Source organism: Anser cygnoides, chromosome 16 (assembly GCF_040182565.1).
Source record: "Anser cygnoides isolate HZ-2024a breed goose chromosome 16, Taihu_goose_T2T_genome, whole genome shotgun sequence".
Classification (NCBI taxonomy): Eukaryota; Metazoa; Chordata; class Aves; order Anseriformes; family Anatidae; genus Anser; species Anser cygnoides.
The window spans coordinates 6,555,639-6,572,521 of NC_089888.1; the positions used below are offsets into that span (position 1 = coordinate 6,555,639).

The 16,883-nt window shown below is 38.4% G+C and overlaps 2 protein-coding genes across 4 annotated transcripts in view; one reads left to right on the forward strand and one right to left on the reverse strand.

The window, feature by feature from the left end:
- Nucleotides 1-3,127: 3,127 nt before the first annotated feature.
- Nucleotides 3,128-16,883, forward strand: part of LOC106041848 (uncharacterized) — a 65,925-nt gene continuing 52,169 nt past the window's right edge. The window contains exons 1-2 of one of the 2 annotated variants that reach the window (XM_066978353.1): nt 3,128-3,228; nt 4,789-4,845. The gene's annotated coding sequence lies outside the window, so the exon portion shown is untranslated. Of the gene's footprint in view, nt 3,229-4,375; nt 4,462-4,788; nt 4,846-16,883 lie in introns of those variants that run through there. The other variant, XM_066978355.1, reaches the window with a different exon arrangement.
- On the reverse strand, nt 8,418-12,169 carry MC3R (melanocortin 3 receptor). 2 transcript variants are annotated; one of them, XM_048072592.2, is made up of 2 exons: nt 11,083-12,169; nt 8,418-10,853 (listed from the first exon to the last, which is right to left on the reverse strand). In XM_048072592.2, the coding sequence occupies exon 2, from the start codon at nt 10,668-10,670 to the stop codon at nt 9,909-9,911; it is 762 nt and encodes a 253-aa protein (XP_047928549.1). In that variant the 5' UTR covers nt 10,671-10,853; nt 11,083-12,169; the 3' UTR covers nt 8,418-9,908. The 2 variants fall into 2 exon arrangements, with proteins under 2 accessions (XP_047928549.1, XP_066834468.1); XM_066978367.1 differs by lacking the exon at nt 11,083-12,169 and having other exon boundaries at nt 8,418-11,049.

The window sequence follows — 16,883 nt, forward strand, 5'->3', positions numbered from 1 at the left end:
TGAGGAGAAGAAATAAAAAATAAAAAATTCTTTTTTCTCAAGAGAAAATCACTGCCCTATGAAAATTTGCTTTTCTTATCAATGCCATTCCATTTCACCTAACTTTTGATTTAAGATTTAGGTTCTCATAGTCATTAACATTGTAACAGAATTTATGACATACCTGGCTTATAATTTTCAGTTACTTTTTTTAAAAGCAAAAGAATATATGCATTTTAGATAATAATAATATGATAGAATTATTAAATTGAATGCCAGATCACCCATAATAAGGCTAAAATATACAAATCAGTTGCGGAAACAATGTTTGCATTGTTATTACACCCACATGTCAACTGCTTGCATTTGCTCTGTTTCAACTCAGCTTCCTTAGTAGAAAGGAAAAGGCTGATGCTTTCTGATATATACAAAGTTATCATAAGAGAACAATCATTCATTAGTAAAAGCTTTTTGCAATTGAAATATGCAACTCTCACTTTGAACACAAATATACTCCTGCTTCCAAATTTAACACTGATAATGCAGTTTTTTTCTGCTTTATGTAGTCTGATTTCGACCAATGGGAATTTCTTAGATTTCATACATAATTCAATTTGGTGTTTTCTTAATTGCATTTACCTAACTTGATTTTAAATGGTTGTTCTGTACACTGTAAAGTATATTAGTCTATATGAAGTTTTTCAGTTATACCTGTACACATTTTTTTTGCATGAATAACAATAGCACAACAGTATACGAACTTCTGAAACACAGTTGTAGGTATATTTATAGAAATGGCAGGTTTGAATTAGTTGTATATATGGATTATTGGTTTTTGTTGTTGTTGTTCAGAATTTTTCCTGTGAAGTTCCCATTTGCTACACGTGACAATAAACAGGGAAGTTGTGTCAAATTCTGCTCAGGAAATGGGGTGAATTATTTATCTTTCCCCTATCATTTAATTAAAACTGGCCATCAGTACAGAGGAGAAGGGTAATAGCTGAGAGGTTGCACTTGATGTATAGAAAAGTATAGGGTTGAAAATACTGTTGCATATCTGGCAAAGAGAGACAGAAAAGCAGACCAAGAGACCAAAAGAGAATCTCCTACTCAAATTTTGCTTGTAACTACCTTCTGCAATATGTGTCACAGAAAGCAGTGGGAAACCCCCTCAAACCAGCTTGAGAGAAGAACATTGTTTTTAGAGAATTTTAGGTGATTCTGCTTAAAAATATGTCTTGAGACTACTTCTGTATTTGCTGATGATGGACACATTGCCGTTCCTTTGCTACTCCCCTCTCCTGGAACTGAATGCTCAGGTCGTTACATGATGCAGTAGGTAGGCATTCTCCTTAGTTTTTGTGCTGCTAAGGTGAACCTCCTTTCATGATTTTAGTGCTGAGAAAGTCACTTGTGTCTTTCAGAAGATACAGGCTGGGCTCATGCGTAACATTTTAAAATGACAAGCCCTTGGGTCTCTGCCCCAGGATTATCGATACAGTATGCTCTGACTCCTGAATGAAAATGCCAGGACCAATCTGGTGGTTGAAAATTATTTTCTTGAAACCTCCAGCCTTTTCCTAGTTTTCAGTTGTGAATTAAAAACCAAACAAACGAACAAAAAACAACCAAGAAATTAATTTAAATTTACACAGTCTGTTTGGACATTTAAAAGCTTCTCCAAACCTACTCGAATCTCCTTTTTTGCCTCCACCCTCTCCAAACTTATACAACTTACATGGCTCATCATTATAAATTAAATCATACATTCATTTACTTTGCATATGATCTCTTATAAAATCTGAATGATTAACATCCCATAAAGCTTATTTAAGCATTAGATTTAAATAACCATATACAAATGTTTTTCGTTACTTGAATTGTTAGAGCTGTTTTCTCAAATGAGGGATATGAAGGTGATTAATGGTGCCTGTGATAGCTTTTGCGGAACACATGATCACAGTTACTGATTACACATCCTTGGCTCAGAAGCAAAAGAAAAGCTGCATAGTCATAATGGCAAGAAAAATAAAGCTCCCCACCTCATATTGGGCGGCAAACCTGGAAATATATTAGTGGGGTCTACATAAAAATGATTTCTTTTAAATTTAGGAGCATCTTTTATATGTAGAGATCCGTCTTTGTGTTATATAATATGCCTTTCTGGTTGAATACATGGTATATTACATAAAAATATAGTGCAGTACACTTCATTATGACAGCAGTATGTTTGGTTGAATTTTTTGCATGTCCAGATTTATAAACAAACACATGAATCACTTTCCTATCTATGAGGATAAGTTTACCACGTGCTTCATTTCTGGTTTTGCTTTCTAAATTCTTTTTACCAGAAATTTTGAATTCCAAGTCTACCTCAGTTGATTTTGTGCAGAGAAGACTGAAAAAGAAAGAATATCTTTGTTTACTATCCACACACCACTTAAGAACTACAAATTATGAGTCCTTGATTTAGAGCTGATTTTCAAGTACGTGGTGTACAGTTTTAAGATTACTAAAGTCAGATAGGTTCATGGGTATCAGATAATTGTCTGTGATGAAGAGGTAAGCAATAAAAGGCTGTAAGGATTGGTCTGGTGTTCTGCCCAAATTAAGAATATGTTCAGCATTGATTTGAAAGACAAGTATTTTGTAAAGAGCTGCTTTGTTCTTAAAGGCTGAAGACAGGAGCAGCACGTAGCCTTTGTGAAATAAGGTGGTTAACAATGATTCAGACAAGGTCTGTACTAATTAGCTGCAGATGCTTGTATTTCACAGATAATAGTCCTTGTCTGCTCACAAGCACCAAACTTACCCATTGTCAGATCTTGTCTTCTCGCATGTTTTTTAGCTTTGCTACATGCCACCAGTAGCTGTTTGAACAGATGTTCAGTCTTCAATTTTCCATCCAGCCTTCTTTTCTCTCTCTTTTTTACCTAATATTTTCTTAGGGCTGTTGAGCCTGATGGTGATGAAAGTCTCAGGGGTTGCTGAACTGCGATGATTTATGGAATGAACTCATTGTATGCTGGGACTCCTGCATGCAGGCAGTGCTATAGCTCTAGGTCTCCCACTGTTTGGGCAATTCTGGAACCAGATTTTCTTATGATCTCAGAAGTGATGGCATAACTAGAAGAAACAGAGATGCCTCTGTCTGCCCCTTTCCATTACACAGATATTTCAGGAAAAACAAAAGTACACTGCAACTTTTTCAGTAGTTCATTTCTGATTTGGAAGGTCAGGGTCTGCAGGGTAGGTTATAAATTCACTTTATTTCACTGGGGGTAGAGGAAAAAACAAGTTATTTCCAAAAGTAATACTACTTCTGTATTTTTTTTCCTGAATATAGAACTGTGTGACCACTTACCTTGACAAAACTAACAATTAGATAAAAACATTTAAGTGTTAGTTTTAAGCAGGCCCTGTCAGCTCCCTTTGTAGCCAAAGAAGAAAGTTGTTCCTGGCACAGATGTCATGAATAACTATCCTAATTTGACTCTTCTAGGAAGTGAGCAGAAGAGTCTCATCTTCTTTAGTGACTGTTGAAGAGACTAAGAGAAACTGCCTTGCTTGTGACGTTAGCTTTTAGGGATACCCACCATCATGCAATAAGATACTACAAAAAGAGACAAGGAGTTAAATCCACTTATAGCTCAAGAAGTCCTGAGATGACCTTCACAGCTGTATGCTAATGGCAGAGGAAGCACTCTGCTTCTTAATGCTCTTATTCTCCATCACACTTGGATGCTTTTCTCGCAGCATGCACTCCAGCACATTTGTCACATACAATGACACTCATGGAAAACTCTGTTAAGGTGTAACATGAACCCCTAATGGAATGAGTGCTAATAGGCCTTCACCGCCTTTCCTCATCACAGGAAATAACTGTTTAGACTGATTCTCCCTGCTGCACCTTTTCACTGCTTTGATTATCAACTCACTCAGTATAATGGCCCCTGTGGGGGTAGGTTGTTTCAGTTGTACAGCTTTTGAAGGTAGAGAGATAGTGAAATTACTATCCAATTGCTTGTACAAAATGGGACTGTGTTGAGTAAGTTAGTTTGAATGGAAAAGCATACAATAGCAGGTGCACAAGGGCAGAGTTCTGCAATTGTTTTGCTTTACCTACAGTTTCTTGTATGTTTAGGAATATATAAGTCTAAAGAAATGTACATTCCTCATGATGTACGTGGGTTTACGTGTGCTTAAATGTTAATTCAAGTTAATATGTTAGTACAGAGCAGCCTTGAGTCCATCACGCTTGGCATCTGGCTTTGTGGTTCAGTTGCTGCTTACCCCCAGAGTGCATCCTTACAATTATGGCAATTATATCAATAATGTGTTGAAAGTGTCATGCTGCTTATTATACTTGTTACAGTGAAAGAGGACTGTTCTATATATTTTACTCTTCCTGGAATATTGCTGAGTTTGACTCAATAATGCAGTATAGAGCAAACCTGAAATTGCATCAGTTAATGCTTGAAGGTGAGTATTGACTGTGTTTTTTATTAATGGAGAGAGTTGAAATGGTACAGTCTTGGATTTAAGGATCTTTTAAGTAAATCTTGCTTCACCAGTGCCTTGTTTGTTTCTAATCACAAGAGAAAGGAATATCCTTGAATAAAATAAAATGTGTGGTTTTCGTAAACAAAGAAATGAAATCAAATGTGTTCTACATAGATTGTTTTAAATTTTGTAGTTAAAAAACTTGGAACTTCAGAACCATTTACAGAAGACAGTTAATTCTGGCAGTATGAACATTCATACCAGCAATAATAGCAAATATTAAATATACTTTCATTGTCATTCCAGAACATACCTCCATGTTCTCTTCTGGTGCAGCCAAAGTCATACGAATGAGTAAGAACTGTAAGTAGATCTCCTTTTCTCATCAGTGTCTTCAGAATGCTGTGAATATCACAAAAATTTATCTTAATTCTTCAAAGTCCTTGTCAGAAGTCTTCTTGAAAATATATATACATTTCTGGACTTGCTTTCTGCCCCAATGACCAATACAGTGTTGCACAAACAACCAAATCAATTGTGTTCCATTTTTATGGCTTTTGTTTCAGAGACATTTCTATCCCACTAATGATATACAAACCTCCACATCTCATGCAAGTTTAGGTCTACTGTGCACAACTTGAATCTGTGAGTGTGATAGAAATGCATCTTTTGCTCAAACCTGCAGTGGTGCGAGTAGAAAGGCCCTGTGTTGGTACCTTACCGAGTGATTGACTCTAATGGGTGTATATTATGAGAGTGATGAATAAGCATAGTTGTGAGCTACAATTTACATTGCCTATGAAATATATAATGGCTATGAGGTTGCTAAGGTGGTGGATGCTTATGAAAATTGGATTTGAAGCAACCTTTCCTGTGCTTGTTATTTCTAAGAAAAAAAATTGTTTTAAACATGGAAGAAGAATAAAAATAACTTATTTTCCAAGCAGATTTAAAGGATCGAAAGCTGTTTTTTCTTTGGAGAAAATCCAATACAGCTTATTTTCATTCATCACTGTAAAGCCTGACTTGAGCTGTGACCCTAATCTATTCCAGCCTAGCGAGAACACAATAAAACGTGCAGCTGTGATGCCGCATTGCTCTCTGTGTAGTGAGCTTAACCTGTGCAAAAGGGCTTCACTTGTAGCTCTAGCCTAAAGAAGCTGCTTTATCTTCCTTGGTCCATGCCTCTATTCATTTAATGTCTATTATTAATTGAAACACTTAAAAACAGGATTGTATTTTAACCTTTTAAGTTTTAAAGTTTGGAAATGAGCAGAACAGCATATCTGAATGTTCTTCACAGAGATATATGGGTGGTATTTTTTTTTTTTTCATTTTCCTTGAAAGCTTTATCCTTCCTCAGCCTTCCACCTAAGAGTCTGTTGAATACAGGCATTGCATTATAGCTGTGATAAAGAATCAGATCCATGCCTGTACCCAGGGCTGTTCTGAAGAGGGAATGTCAAAGAGCCCTGTAATTGCTCAGTAGCAATGTTTACAGGGACATTTGGAGCCAACCTTCAGATTGCCAACACCAGCTGTAGGAGCCCTCCTGCACCCTGTAGCCCACAGGGTGTGTTCCAAATTTCTATACCTTGTTCAGAAGGGATAGTCTCGTATCAATCAGCCTGAATGTGGCTTGCCTCTACTTTTGCAGAGTGGAGCCAGGAAGGAACAAGCTATTCTGGAACAAATGCATTTGCTGTACCCACGCTGACTGTCGTAGTGTCCAGGTCATACTAGCTGAGAGGTTTCTGTCATACTGAGAGGTGTGCAGCTTAAAAATGACCTCAGTGGTTTAGGTATAGCTACCAAACCAGAGAGTTAGCTGTGGTCCCAGTCTGGGCTTCAACTGCTACAAGCATTGTATTTCAGTGAAGGGGGTTCAACTCTGACAAGGTATTTGTACCAGTGGCCTAACTGATGACCTTGGTTTACTGCAGGATTCTGTTCCTGGACCTTGTTATTTTTCCATTAGGATAAATGGTTTCAATTATAAAATATTTAGGCACTTTTTGATAGGAAAATTGCATGCATAGTGCTAATATTACATCAAAGGCAAGGCTAGCTATAATTTGCAGAACATGATGTATTGAGTTGGCTTAGTGAATTTCTTGTGCTCCTGAGAATTCAAGTATTTGTCTGAATATATGAGAGTTTTTTAACAAATCTCTGAGCAAATGACAGTTCAAATGGAAAATACAGTGCTCATGGACTGACTAATTTTTGTGCACAGAAACTGAATCAATAAATCCATACCAATGGCATCTTTAAATGGAAAGGATATTATCTCTGCCATTTCTCATCCTATTTAAGGGGAAACAGTATCTATCTTCTGAAGCCTAGCACTTTTACCAAGGAAGAAACACTTCTGCTCATCAGCATATCATACATTATGTTTACCAGTAGCTTCTCTGAAAATGTTCCTGTTTCACTGCAAATATAAACAAGGGCAGATTCTTGGCAGAATGAAGTGTTGCTCCAATTTTTAGCAGATGTTAAGGGCTGCAGCCCTGTAGAAGCATGTGCTACTGTGATGTCTGTTCTGCTGTACAGACACATTTATAGTGTGCGCTGCTGGGAAATGATGCTGTGTTGGGGGACCACTGCTGATGCTCCATTCCTTGTCTGTCCCTTAGATAAGTGCTGACCTGAGCCTCAGCTCTGACCCTGCGGGTGGCTGAACACCAGTTCTTTGACTCCCTTCTCTGTGAAGCGTTAAGAGCTGACCCAAAGGAAGTGATTGCAGTAGTATTTTCTGAGTGCAATCCTGTTCTTCCATTCACTTCTACTTCACATCTGGAGCTGTAACTGTTAGTTTTCATTCACTACCTTTCATTCTGGGGTTCAATCCCACGGAAACTTTCTTTCGTTTCCCATCGCAGATGGGCTAGCAATGGCTGCCATCCTGGCTCCATGTAGGATACTGCACCAAGGGCTTCCAAAGTGTGAGTTATAGTTGGGAATTTGGAAATGTGACTCAACAAACACACCATCCGTCTCTGTGGATGATTTGTGGGGAGGAACTGCACCTTTGCTCACTGGTGCTAGAGGTGTGAGAGATGTTTGAGGGATTTTGTGGGTTCTCTTTCCATCATGTTTGCAAGTGGGATGGAGATGTCTGGCTTTTTTGCTAATTTCTGCATAGCTCTGTGGACAGCAGATTGAGGAGTTTTTGACCAGTGTTAAACTTTATTTCTAGTTTCGTGGACTGTAGTTTGACATGGCATCATGATCCGAGAGAAGCAAACAAGATTCAAAGTGATGCCTTCAGATTGTTTTATTCAATAGATCTATTTTTTTTTTTTTTTTGCTTAAAGGCACAGCACAGTATGAATCAAAGTCTCATCTAAAATCACTTTCAAAATGAGAAGTAAGTAGGACATCAGGTACAATAAGAGCTAAATACACAATAACCTGAGGCAGAATATCATGGCAAACCATGCTCCATGGTATAAATGTACAGAACACTGACAGCGGGTAGGGCTTTTTCATAAGTAGGTGCAGTATTTCCACAGCAAGTCAGTTGTGGGGTTTCCTATGATGACTTATTTCAGTTCATCTTAATGTGCCACATCTGGCATTGCAAAAGACAGACTGAGTTGACAAAACAGATCTTAGTACTGTGAAACTGTGATTTGTGAGACACCGATACAGGTTGAAAGCATTTGGGTTGAGTTTGCTTGCCACTTGATGGAATTTTCTCTGTTCGCTACCTGAAACATGGGAGAATTTTCATTTATGCCAGTTCTGCTATGTGCTCCACAGTGCCCAAAGGATCTTGGTGGTTTCTTTCTTTTTCTTTCTTTCTTTGGTCATGAAGCTCTCATCACCCTGAGATTGTGCCAGACTACTGTTGTGTGGATGCAGAACTGGTGGTGGAAGAGACTGGGGGGCCCTGGTCTGGGTAACTGTTCCTATATTGGTAAGGGGAGCCTCAGAAATAAAAGCTTAGCAGTTCCACTGAAAAAAAAAATAAAATCAAGTCTCAAGTCAAACTGCCCTTACTGAATGCAAGATACCAGAAAGTTGCCAAGTAGACCTGAATGGCTTAGAGTTTTCTTAGTCTGGCACTGTGATGACAGTGATACTGCCTGTACATTGTGTTATATACAAATCACATCAGCCATTGCTCAGTTACAATAAGCTATATGAAGGCCACTTATGTGGTTTGTTCCTATCAGAAGCAGAGGAAAAGACTAAATTGTTGTAGCTGAAATTGCATACTTTACATGGCACAAACTTGCACATGAAAATGATTGCAAAGACCATGTTTTCTTATTTCCAATGCAGCAGTGTTCATCCACTGAACTCAGTTTAAAGATCTTTAAGTAAAATCAGTTTGACCCACAACACATATTTCACAGTGCATAGAAGTCGTATCTGCCATACACATCTTACTTCTTGAAGGTACCTAAATTAGCCAAATGGCTATTTCTGAAGAGTTCATGCAGCTTTAACACAAAGCTAAATTCAAACTATTTGGCACTTTAGCTATTTCTTATATTCAGCTCTGTCTTCAGACCCCTGGTCTTCAAAATTCTCAAGGGGTGAATCTTACTGGTAACTATTTATCAAAAGGAGATATCCAGGATTTATTTTATTAACATACCAAATAGTGCATTGATCAGTGCATTCCATATTACTTTTTTTAACTTTAGAGGATATAATACTCCTATATTACAATAAGCAATGTAGATGCCTTCTTAAATGAGTCACTTCTATCAGTCAGCTGTTCAAATCACACTATCACTTATACAATAGTTGTTCACTTTCACTTAGCTGACTTCTACTGAAAGAATATTTCAGTGCCAGGCAACTGCTTACTTTGAGTCTTTTAAGACTTTTCTCAGTTGACTTGATAGCAAGCAGCATAAATGTCAATCTAATCCTTTATTAAAAGATAGAGACATCAGAGTTACAGTACAGCCATGCTGTTACCTATCAGTGGTTTGATTTGCTTTGATTTATTTGTCTTGCAAGTGAATAGCTTTTTATAGAGGTTGCTAATGGACTCTTAGAAAACACTGACTTTGTTGACAGAGGCACAGAGATAAAGCAACAGGTACAAATAAAGGGTAGAGGCACAATGTTATTCCATTCTCTGTAAGGTAGCATTCACTTTCAGGATCCTTTTTTTTTTTTTTTTTTTTTTCCCCCCAGTAAGTTTTTTGATCTATTTTGCAAACTGCTTTGGATTTAATTTTGTTACAACTCTTTAAATAACTTCATTTAGTTAAATCCTTCTCATTTTGAAAAGTATAAATCAAGGCATTAAATATTTTTTTTCTTTTTTTTTCTTTTTCCCTGTGCCCTTCCTTCAAGCAAGGCTTTTAAAGTGGACTTGCTAGGTATCTGCATACATGTATATATTCATACACTTATTGTATGTATCCTCTCTCTATTTTCAACACAAAGCCAGATGTTTACAGCATGCACTGTCCCACACTCATGCCGTAACAGCAACACACTATTTCTTTGAAAGTCTTTCTCATCTCCAGACTCCGGAAGGCATAAATAAGCGGATCAATTACTGAGTTGCACATTATCAAGACCAGATAGGTATTGAAATGTGAAGTGTAACAGACACAGTATGGATTCATTGGACAAGAAATAATGAGAATGAGGTGAAGGAAGAAAGGTGCCCAGCAAACAATGAAGACACCTAGTAATATAGTGATGGTGACAGCTCCTTTCATGCAAGTACGCTGGTAGGGCACCCCGTCCACAGGGAGGGCAGCGATCCGCTTAACATGCAGGCGTGCAAACAAGAACATGTGAACATAAAGGGAGGCCATGAGAAAGAGCATGGTAAAGAACATTGTGATGAGACAGACAATGACAGTTTTGCTTTCTGAGTAGGCAATGAATATGATGCCGCAGACGATGCAAGCGATCCAAATGACCACAATCAGGGTTAAAGCTTTCTTCACTGTCATGATACTGTGGTAACGGAGAGCATAGAAAATAGTTATGTACCTGTCAATGGCTATAACCAAGAGGTTGCAAATTGAGGCTACCAAAGAAATACATATCATTGAGTCAAACACATTGTCCATATGCTGAATAAAGTGGTCATCAATGATCAAATAGCCGTTGCTCAGGATTGCAATCATGATGGTCTCCAAGGCATTTGACATGCTCACTAACATGTCTGCCACAGCCAAGCTACACAGGAAGAAATACATGGGAGAATGCAGGTTTCCATTCTTCAGCACTGCAAGAATGACAAGGATGTTTTCCAGCAGGCTGATGATCCCTAAAGTCAAGAAGACCTCAGCTTTTATGAAGACCTGCTCACAAAATCCATCGCCGCTTCTGTTGTTGAGAATTGAGTCATTGAAGTCTTCGGTGACATTAAGCAGCACAGGCTGAAATGAAAAGGCAAAGTGTGTGGTATTCATTGTCAGCAAAGGACTTGAATTCACAAGGGATTACAGACCTGACAGAGCAAAGGTTGAAAAAAAGGAGGAAAAGAAAAAAAGAAGAAAAAAAAAAGCTTTCCAAGTTTTTGTTGTGCAAATGGGATGGAATCAAGCAGGAGTTTTTGTTAATCGATTTTGCAAGTAGAAACACACACAAAAAAAAATCCTCATTTACAGTGAGTTTTGTGTCAGTCACAGGCTGCTCTTCTGCCTTAGAAGAAAGTGAGCTTCAAATCAGGCATCAGACAGTTTTCTCTGAAGGGAAAAATCATCAGCAGCACGTTGCTGGTTCTAATTCTGGTGATTAAAAGCAGGCAGTTTCCTCATCTGCTGCTGTCAGCTGGCTGGGGCCAGCCAGTGTGGGTTCGTGTATTGCAGCTTGTGAAGCATCTCTTGCTATTTCAATGGCAAGAAAAGTGAAAAAAAAAAAAAAAAAAAAAAAAGGAACCAAGGGGTTTATACATGCATGAAGTAAAAAACAACTCCTACTAAATCCTCCTTGCAGAGCAGTGGCCATTAGAGAGCGAGCACCTTTCTGAGTGACAGCTGCAACCACCAGGTACAGCATCCCCTCGCTGGATCCACCAGCGGATCTGAAACTGTCTGGCGCCCTCTGCAGATAACAAATATGATAGATTTGCCCTAAAATTCATCTGGTGGAGAAAAAGAAAAAAAAAAAAAAAAGAAAAAAAAGGTGAGGGTGTTCAGAGGTGTGTAGGGTGCCCATGCACTATATTGCTCTACACTCCTGCCCAGAGCCAGAGCTCTAGCTGAGATGCTCTGAAGGCTAGATAGTGGTGGTTGCATCTGAGACAAGCTCTCGGGGATTTCATTTCTTGCCCACAAATGATTTGGGTTTGGGCTTTGTTGTTTGTTTATTTTGATTCCCAAATTCCTTGCTCACAAGTGAAGCAAACTGCAGGTGCATGTCTTCTCTGCATTGTGCATCCTCCCTGGCATGGCTCTCCAGCTCTGCTCAAGGATCTCAGTCAGCCTAGAGGCTTAACCAACTCTTGCTAGTCAATACATACATTTTTTCCTCTCCCCCTGCCTCAGAAGTGGACTATATTGTATAGGCAGTGAAGGGTTACCCCACGTGGCCCAGACGCTCAGCTGGCTGTTGAATGCGTTACATGGAAGTGAATTTGTAGATGAATACACTTTCCAAACCAGCTCTGCTAACTTGGCTTCAAGGACAGGGTTCTTCAAGTTCAGTTGCCTCATTTGTCTTTTTTTTTTTTTTTGTCCCCAATTATTATTATTATTATTTATACTATTGTTCAGTTCATGAGAATGGAAATTTAGTGTTGGTCTGTTTTCCTTGGAAGCCTGTCCAATGACCCGAAGTAATCTTTTCTTCTGACCTAATTGCACTTGAACTTTTTTATCATCCCTTAAGCTAACGATGATCCCCAGCTAGTCATCTCTATTGGAGATTTGAAATAAATTTCCATGCACCCTTACCTTTCTTTACTCTTTGAAAAGCAAACCTTCCTCCCAGTAGCCACTTTTTCTCATGGGAGGCCACCCCTTACATGGAATTGTACTGATTTTAAGCCTGTGTGGGACCAGTTACCATGTATTGAGTGGAGAGCACAAGGCGGATTTTCCTTGCACATTATTCAGTCACACTATAGCTGTGTAGTGAATTTTTTAATTTGATTTTTTTTCAAAGTACTAACCGATGTCTGTGTATTTCATGACTGGTGTTTTCACAGGAGTTCTTTAGAATCAAAGCAATACTGTGTCACAGGTACTGATATTTGGAGTTTCTATCACAGCTTTGTTAGCTCAGAAAGTGAAAAATCTTTTTCATTTTCATTTTGAGCCACAGTTTCATTAACATGCACCAGTAATTCAATCTCAGATTCAGACTTCAGATGATACCTGTGCAAGGATGGCATCCTTTGCAGCAATTTTAATATGCAAAATAACTTGGGGACTTGCCCAACAATTTGTCCAGTTAACATTTTAAAGAACTTAATTAGTCTTTCAAAGTCTCTCCCTAAATTCACAGTGATGTGTTTCAAAGCAGATAATTTAAAACAACAAAATATCTCTGCCATTCCTCTAATCCCATAACAGGGAAAAGATATTGCCCCCTCTAGAGTGTAGCAGTTATGGATTTATGCCTAGAGCAGCTGTCTTTATTTTGTGCACTGAACCTCAGTTGTTTCTTGCCAGCTCTCTCGAGCTGCTGGAGTGCACTGAAGATAGTCATTTCTGGATAGAGTGATTGTCACTGCCCTAATAAACGTTGTCTTTTCAACAGAGGAGGAGCCCAAGGCTGGGCAGGATCTTCCCTCCTTGTGCATTGTGCAGTGGCAGGTGGAGGTTGTTTTCTCGTGGGTGGGAGCAGGATGGAAGGCAGAGCTCCCAGTCATGGAGAAGGGTGCCCACCCTTGAGATACACCCTTGAGGTACAGCATCCTTCTGGGCTTGGCTCTGGACCACCTGCTGATGGAGGGGCACTGATGTTTTAGGCACCCCCATGCAAACAAATTCCCAGGAGTGTTTTGCCATTTAAATTCCAGTCCTCCCTTCCCCATCTGGTTGGGCACAGCAATGTACTGTACTATGTTCATTAGTTCTTCAGAATAGAAAAGGTGTCTCTTCAGTTAAAATGCAAAACCAGAATTGAGTCATGATTAGTACAAAGCACGAGTGAATCATCTTATATGATTTATTGCTTTGGATATCATGATTTCATCTTTAAATAGCCATTAGCTGGAGAAATGACTCAAGACAAAAAAACAAACAACAACAGAACTTGCAGCTTCCCTTTTTCAAACGAAATCTATTAATTTCCTTGCATTATTTTTTGGATAATAAAGGCAATGGCTTCTTTCTTCTAGAAACGCCTGCCTTTAAAAGAAAAAAAAAAAAAGGAAAAGAAAAAAGGAACAAGATATGATTAAAAGTAATTCAATTACATGTGGTAGGAAGAATATAGAAGGTGTAAAAGGAAACAAAACAGCAAAGAGGCTTAGCCACATCCAGTCAGGAGAGTCAGAACGAGGGGTTGAGGCACACAGGAAGCATCCAGGTTGACTGAACATGGCTTACAAGAAATGTCTCTCTTTACTTCAGCCCAGGCCAAAAAATTATTTTCGGTTTCAGTTCTGTAAATATCAACTCTGGAATTCTCCATTACACTGTTCCAAAAGACTGCTACAGGTTTTCCCATATGTCAGCTGAATCTGAGAATCAGAAGTCATTAAATATGTTTCATCATGATTTTCCAAATGCATCTGACAGCAGGAATCAAGCTACCATTTGCACTGAGATGCAATTTGAAGTGGAAATTGAATGTTATATACCGGAGTGGATTAATGGCACTATTAGCTTTGCCATTAAGTGCTAAAAATAGTGGGCTTGAGCATCATGTATCTGATTGCAAGCTCAAGCCATCTCTAAGGTCTTTGCAGAAATGGGAAGAAGCTGTGCTTGCACAAGACACCTTAGGCCTTATTTTCAGAAGGTGTTAGGGATTGCTCTGCTCAGAATTGGAAAGCCTACATGAAATGAAATTTTGCAATATATTTTGCAATAATATATTATTATAAATATTAATATAAGTTGACGCCCCTCAGCTGTCAGTTCCAGCTGCTTTTCCAGAGATATAGTTACTGGTCATGTCTTTTTTTTTTTTTTTGGTTGCATGCTATTATTACTCACTTGTTTCTTCACTATAAAAACTGTATAATCCTCAGGGAAAGGTAAAAAGAAAATAACATTTACTGCTAAGTGTGGATAATGGAGTTTTTAAACATATTTCTCTTGTGATGTTGTTGAATGAAAAACCTTGTTTAACATTTGTCACAAGAATCAATCTGGTATCAGTTGATAAATGCATATCATTTTATTTTATTTTCACTCTTTTTCAACAATAGTTTGTGCCCAAACAAATTGGAAAATTTAAAGGAAGTCATAGAATAATAAACAGGCAGCTATTCCTATGCAACAGGTAATTACTCTTTTCCTGCTGCTCCAAATAGCCAAAATAATGATTGAAATACTTTTGAAGATTTCTCCTCAGTTAGAAGATTTCTCCTCTTTATAGAAGACTTAGATAAAAATAAAAATATTTTATCTTAGTGAAGCAAAAGCAAAGTACACTGGTTTTGAATTCTGTGCACCTTTCTAGAGTGCCCATTATGTTACAGGCCTTGATTTGGAAATATCTTTAAACATGTGCTTGAATTCTTGACCTGGGCACTTCATGGTGTTTACTCAGCTCTTTACTGACACACAGGGTTATTCTGTGCTGAACTGTTGACTCAATAGAATTTTAGTGTTTGGTAATCGAATACTTGACAAATACAATAAATTAAACTTCACATCTTATTCACCAAATAATTTGGAGATTATAAACCTCTTGAGTAGTGACCTAGTTCAAGAAAAAAACATAATTTAGTCTTTTTCAGTGAAGTCATGAAGATATCACTAGTTATTGAAAATAGTGGAAATCTGGTTTGGGCTCTTTTGCTTTGCTTTCAGGTTATCAAACCCCAACCAAGATGGAAGTAGGAACCTCACAATAATCTGGCAAAAAGGACATGTGATGACACCATCATAAGTACTTGGATGATTAAGTGCTGTCCACTAAAATGCTGTGATTTTTTATGAAAGTTTTAGAGTAACAGCTTTGCAAAAGCATTCTTACTACTGTCATTCATAGACTGCATAATCAGATACAATACTGGAAAAATATCGATTGTGTTCCTCCACGAAGTTGTATTTCATACATTTTTCAATCAAGTCCATAGCTAATAAAGTTATTTTATAGTCTGAGGCTCACTATGATCTGAGGCAAGAGTGAATCTGAGGTGAACAGAGGGTGCACACATTTGTATCAGATTACTAGAAGAAATTTTCAAATCGGAAGAGTAGATCTTCACCTGATATAACCAACTGAAACCCTATTGAAATAGAATGCTTGCAGTTCCCAGCATTTCGGAGTTGATTCTTTCAATTTCCTTTCAACCGTGGCTGCAGCAAAAAGCTCCAGTACTGCAATTGGAGAGAGGGTCTGCCAACCTTTGTGATTAGAGAAGAACAGGAACATCTAGCAGTGATTACAACAAAGTGGCTTTTCGATGAATATTTCTATAATTTCAGCCTGTTAACAAGTTAATTTAACCAGACTCAACTTTTGGACATGATACACAGTTTTCTTTCTCATCCAAGTTCAAAAGGAGACAAAGCAGATCTGATTGCAAAACACTTAGCAGCACCTGCAGGTGCTCTCTCATATTCAATGGATTTTAAGTGCTTTAGACTAATAACACTGAGTATCAGTTTTGTCCTCTCACGTAAACGGTGAAAGACAAGCGGATATGATTGAGCCAGCTGCATTCTGCTGTTCAGCTTTGTCAGTGCCAAGAATCCCCGGAGTATTTTCCTTGTGTCTCTGGAAAATATTGCAGCCTTTGTCTTCACAAATCTCATTGCCCTGCGGCGCAGGGGCTGAGCTGTAGGTGCATTTGGCTGTCTAAAGCCTAATAACCTAGTGCTGCTGACTGACCTCTTTCCCAGCACTACAGATGGATGCAAGGCTTTGGAGACAGGCAAGGTTCAAAGATGGTTTTACTGAGGTGTCAGGTGCTGTGGGTGGATGGGTATTGGGAGAGAATTTTCTGTTGATGCTCAGAGTACCTCAGTTTGTTGCTGTACCTGGAGTCCAGTGTTGTTTCCTTGCAGACAAAATACACATATAAGAAGGACAGCAACAAAAATCAGAAAATCACGGCTTTTTTTCTGTTACTATTACTCCTCAAGTACTAGAGATGTACTGTGCGCTGTACCTGACATCAGCCAGTCCTAGACCTGCAGAAGTATCAGTTTCAGGATGTTTAAAATGTCTGCTTTTATTTCTGCCTATTTGTGCATGACCTCATGTGAAGACTGCAAAAAAAACCATCCTTGGCTGAGTAGGTTTGAAGAAAGGAAAAAAGAAGGAAAAGAAAGTGGGGG

What these genes read in the sequence shown, in the direction of transcription:
- MC3R (XM_066978367.1), bottom strand. Translation starts at nt 10,886, where the DNA reads ATGAATACCACACACTTTGCCTTTTCATTTCAGCCTGTGCTGCTTAAT.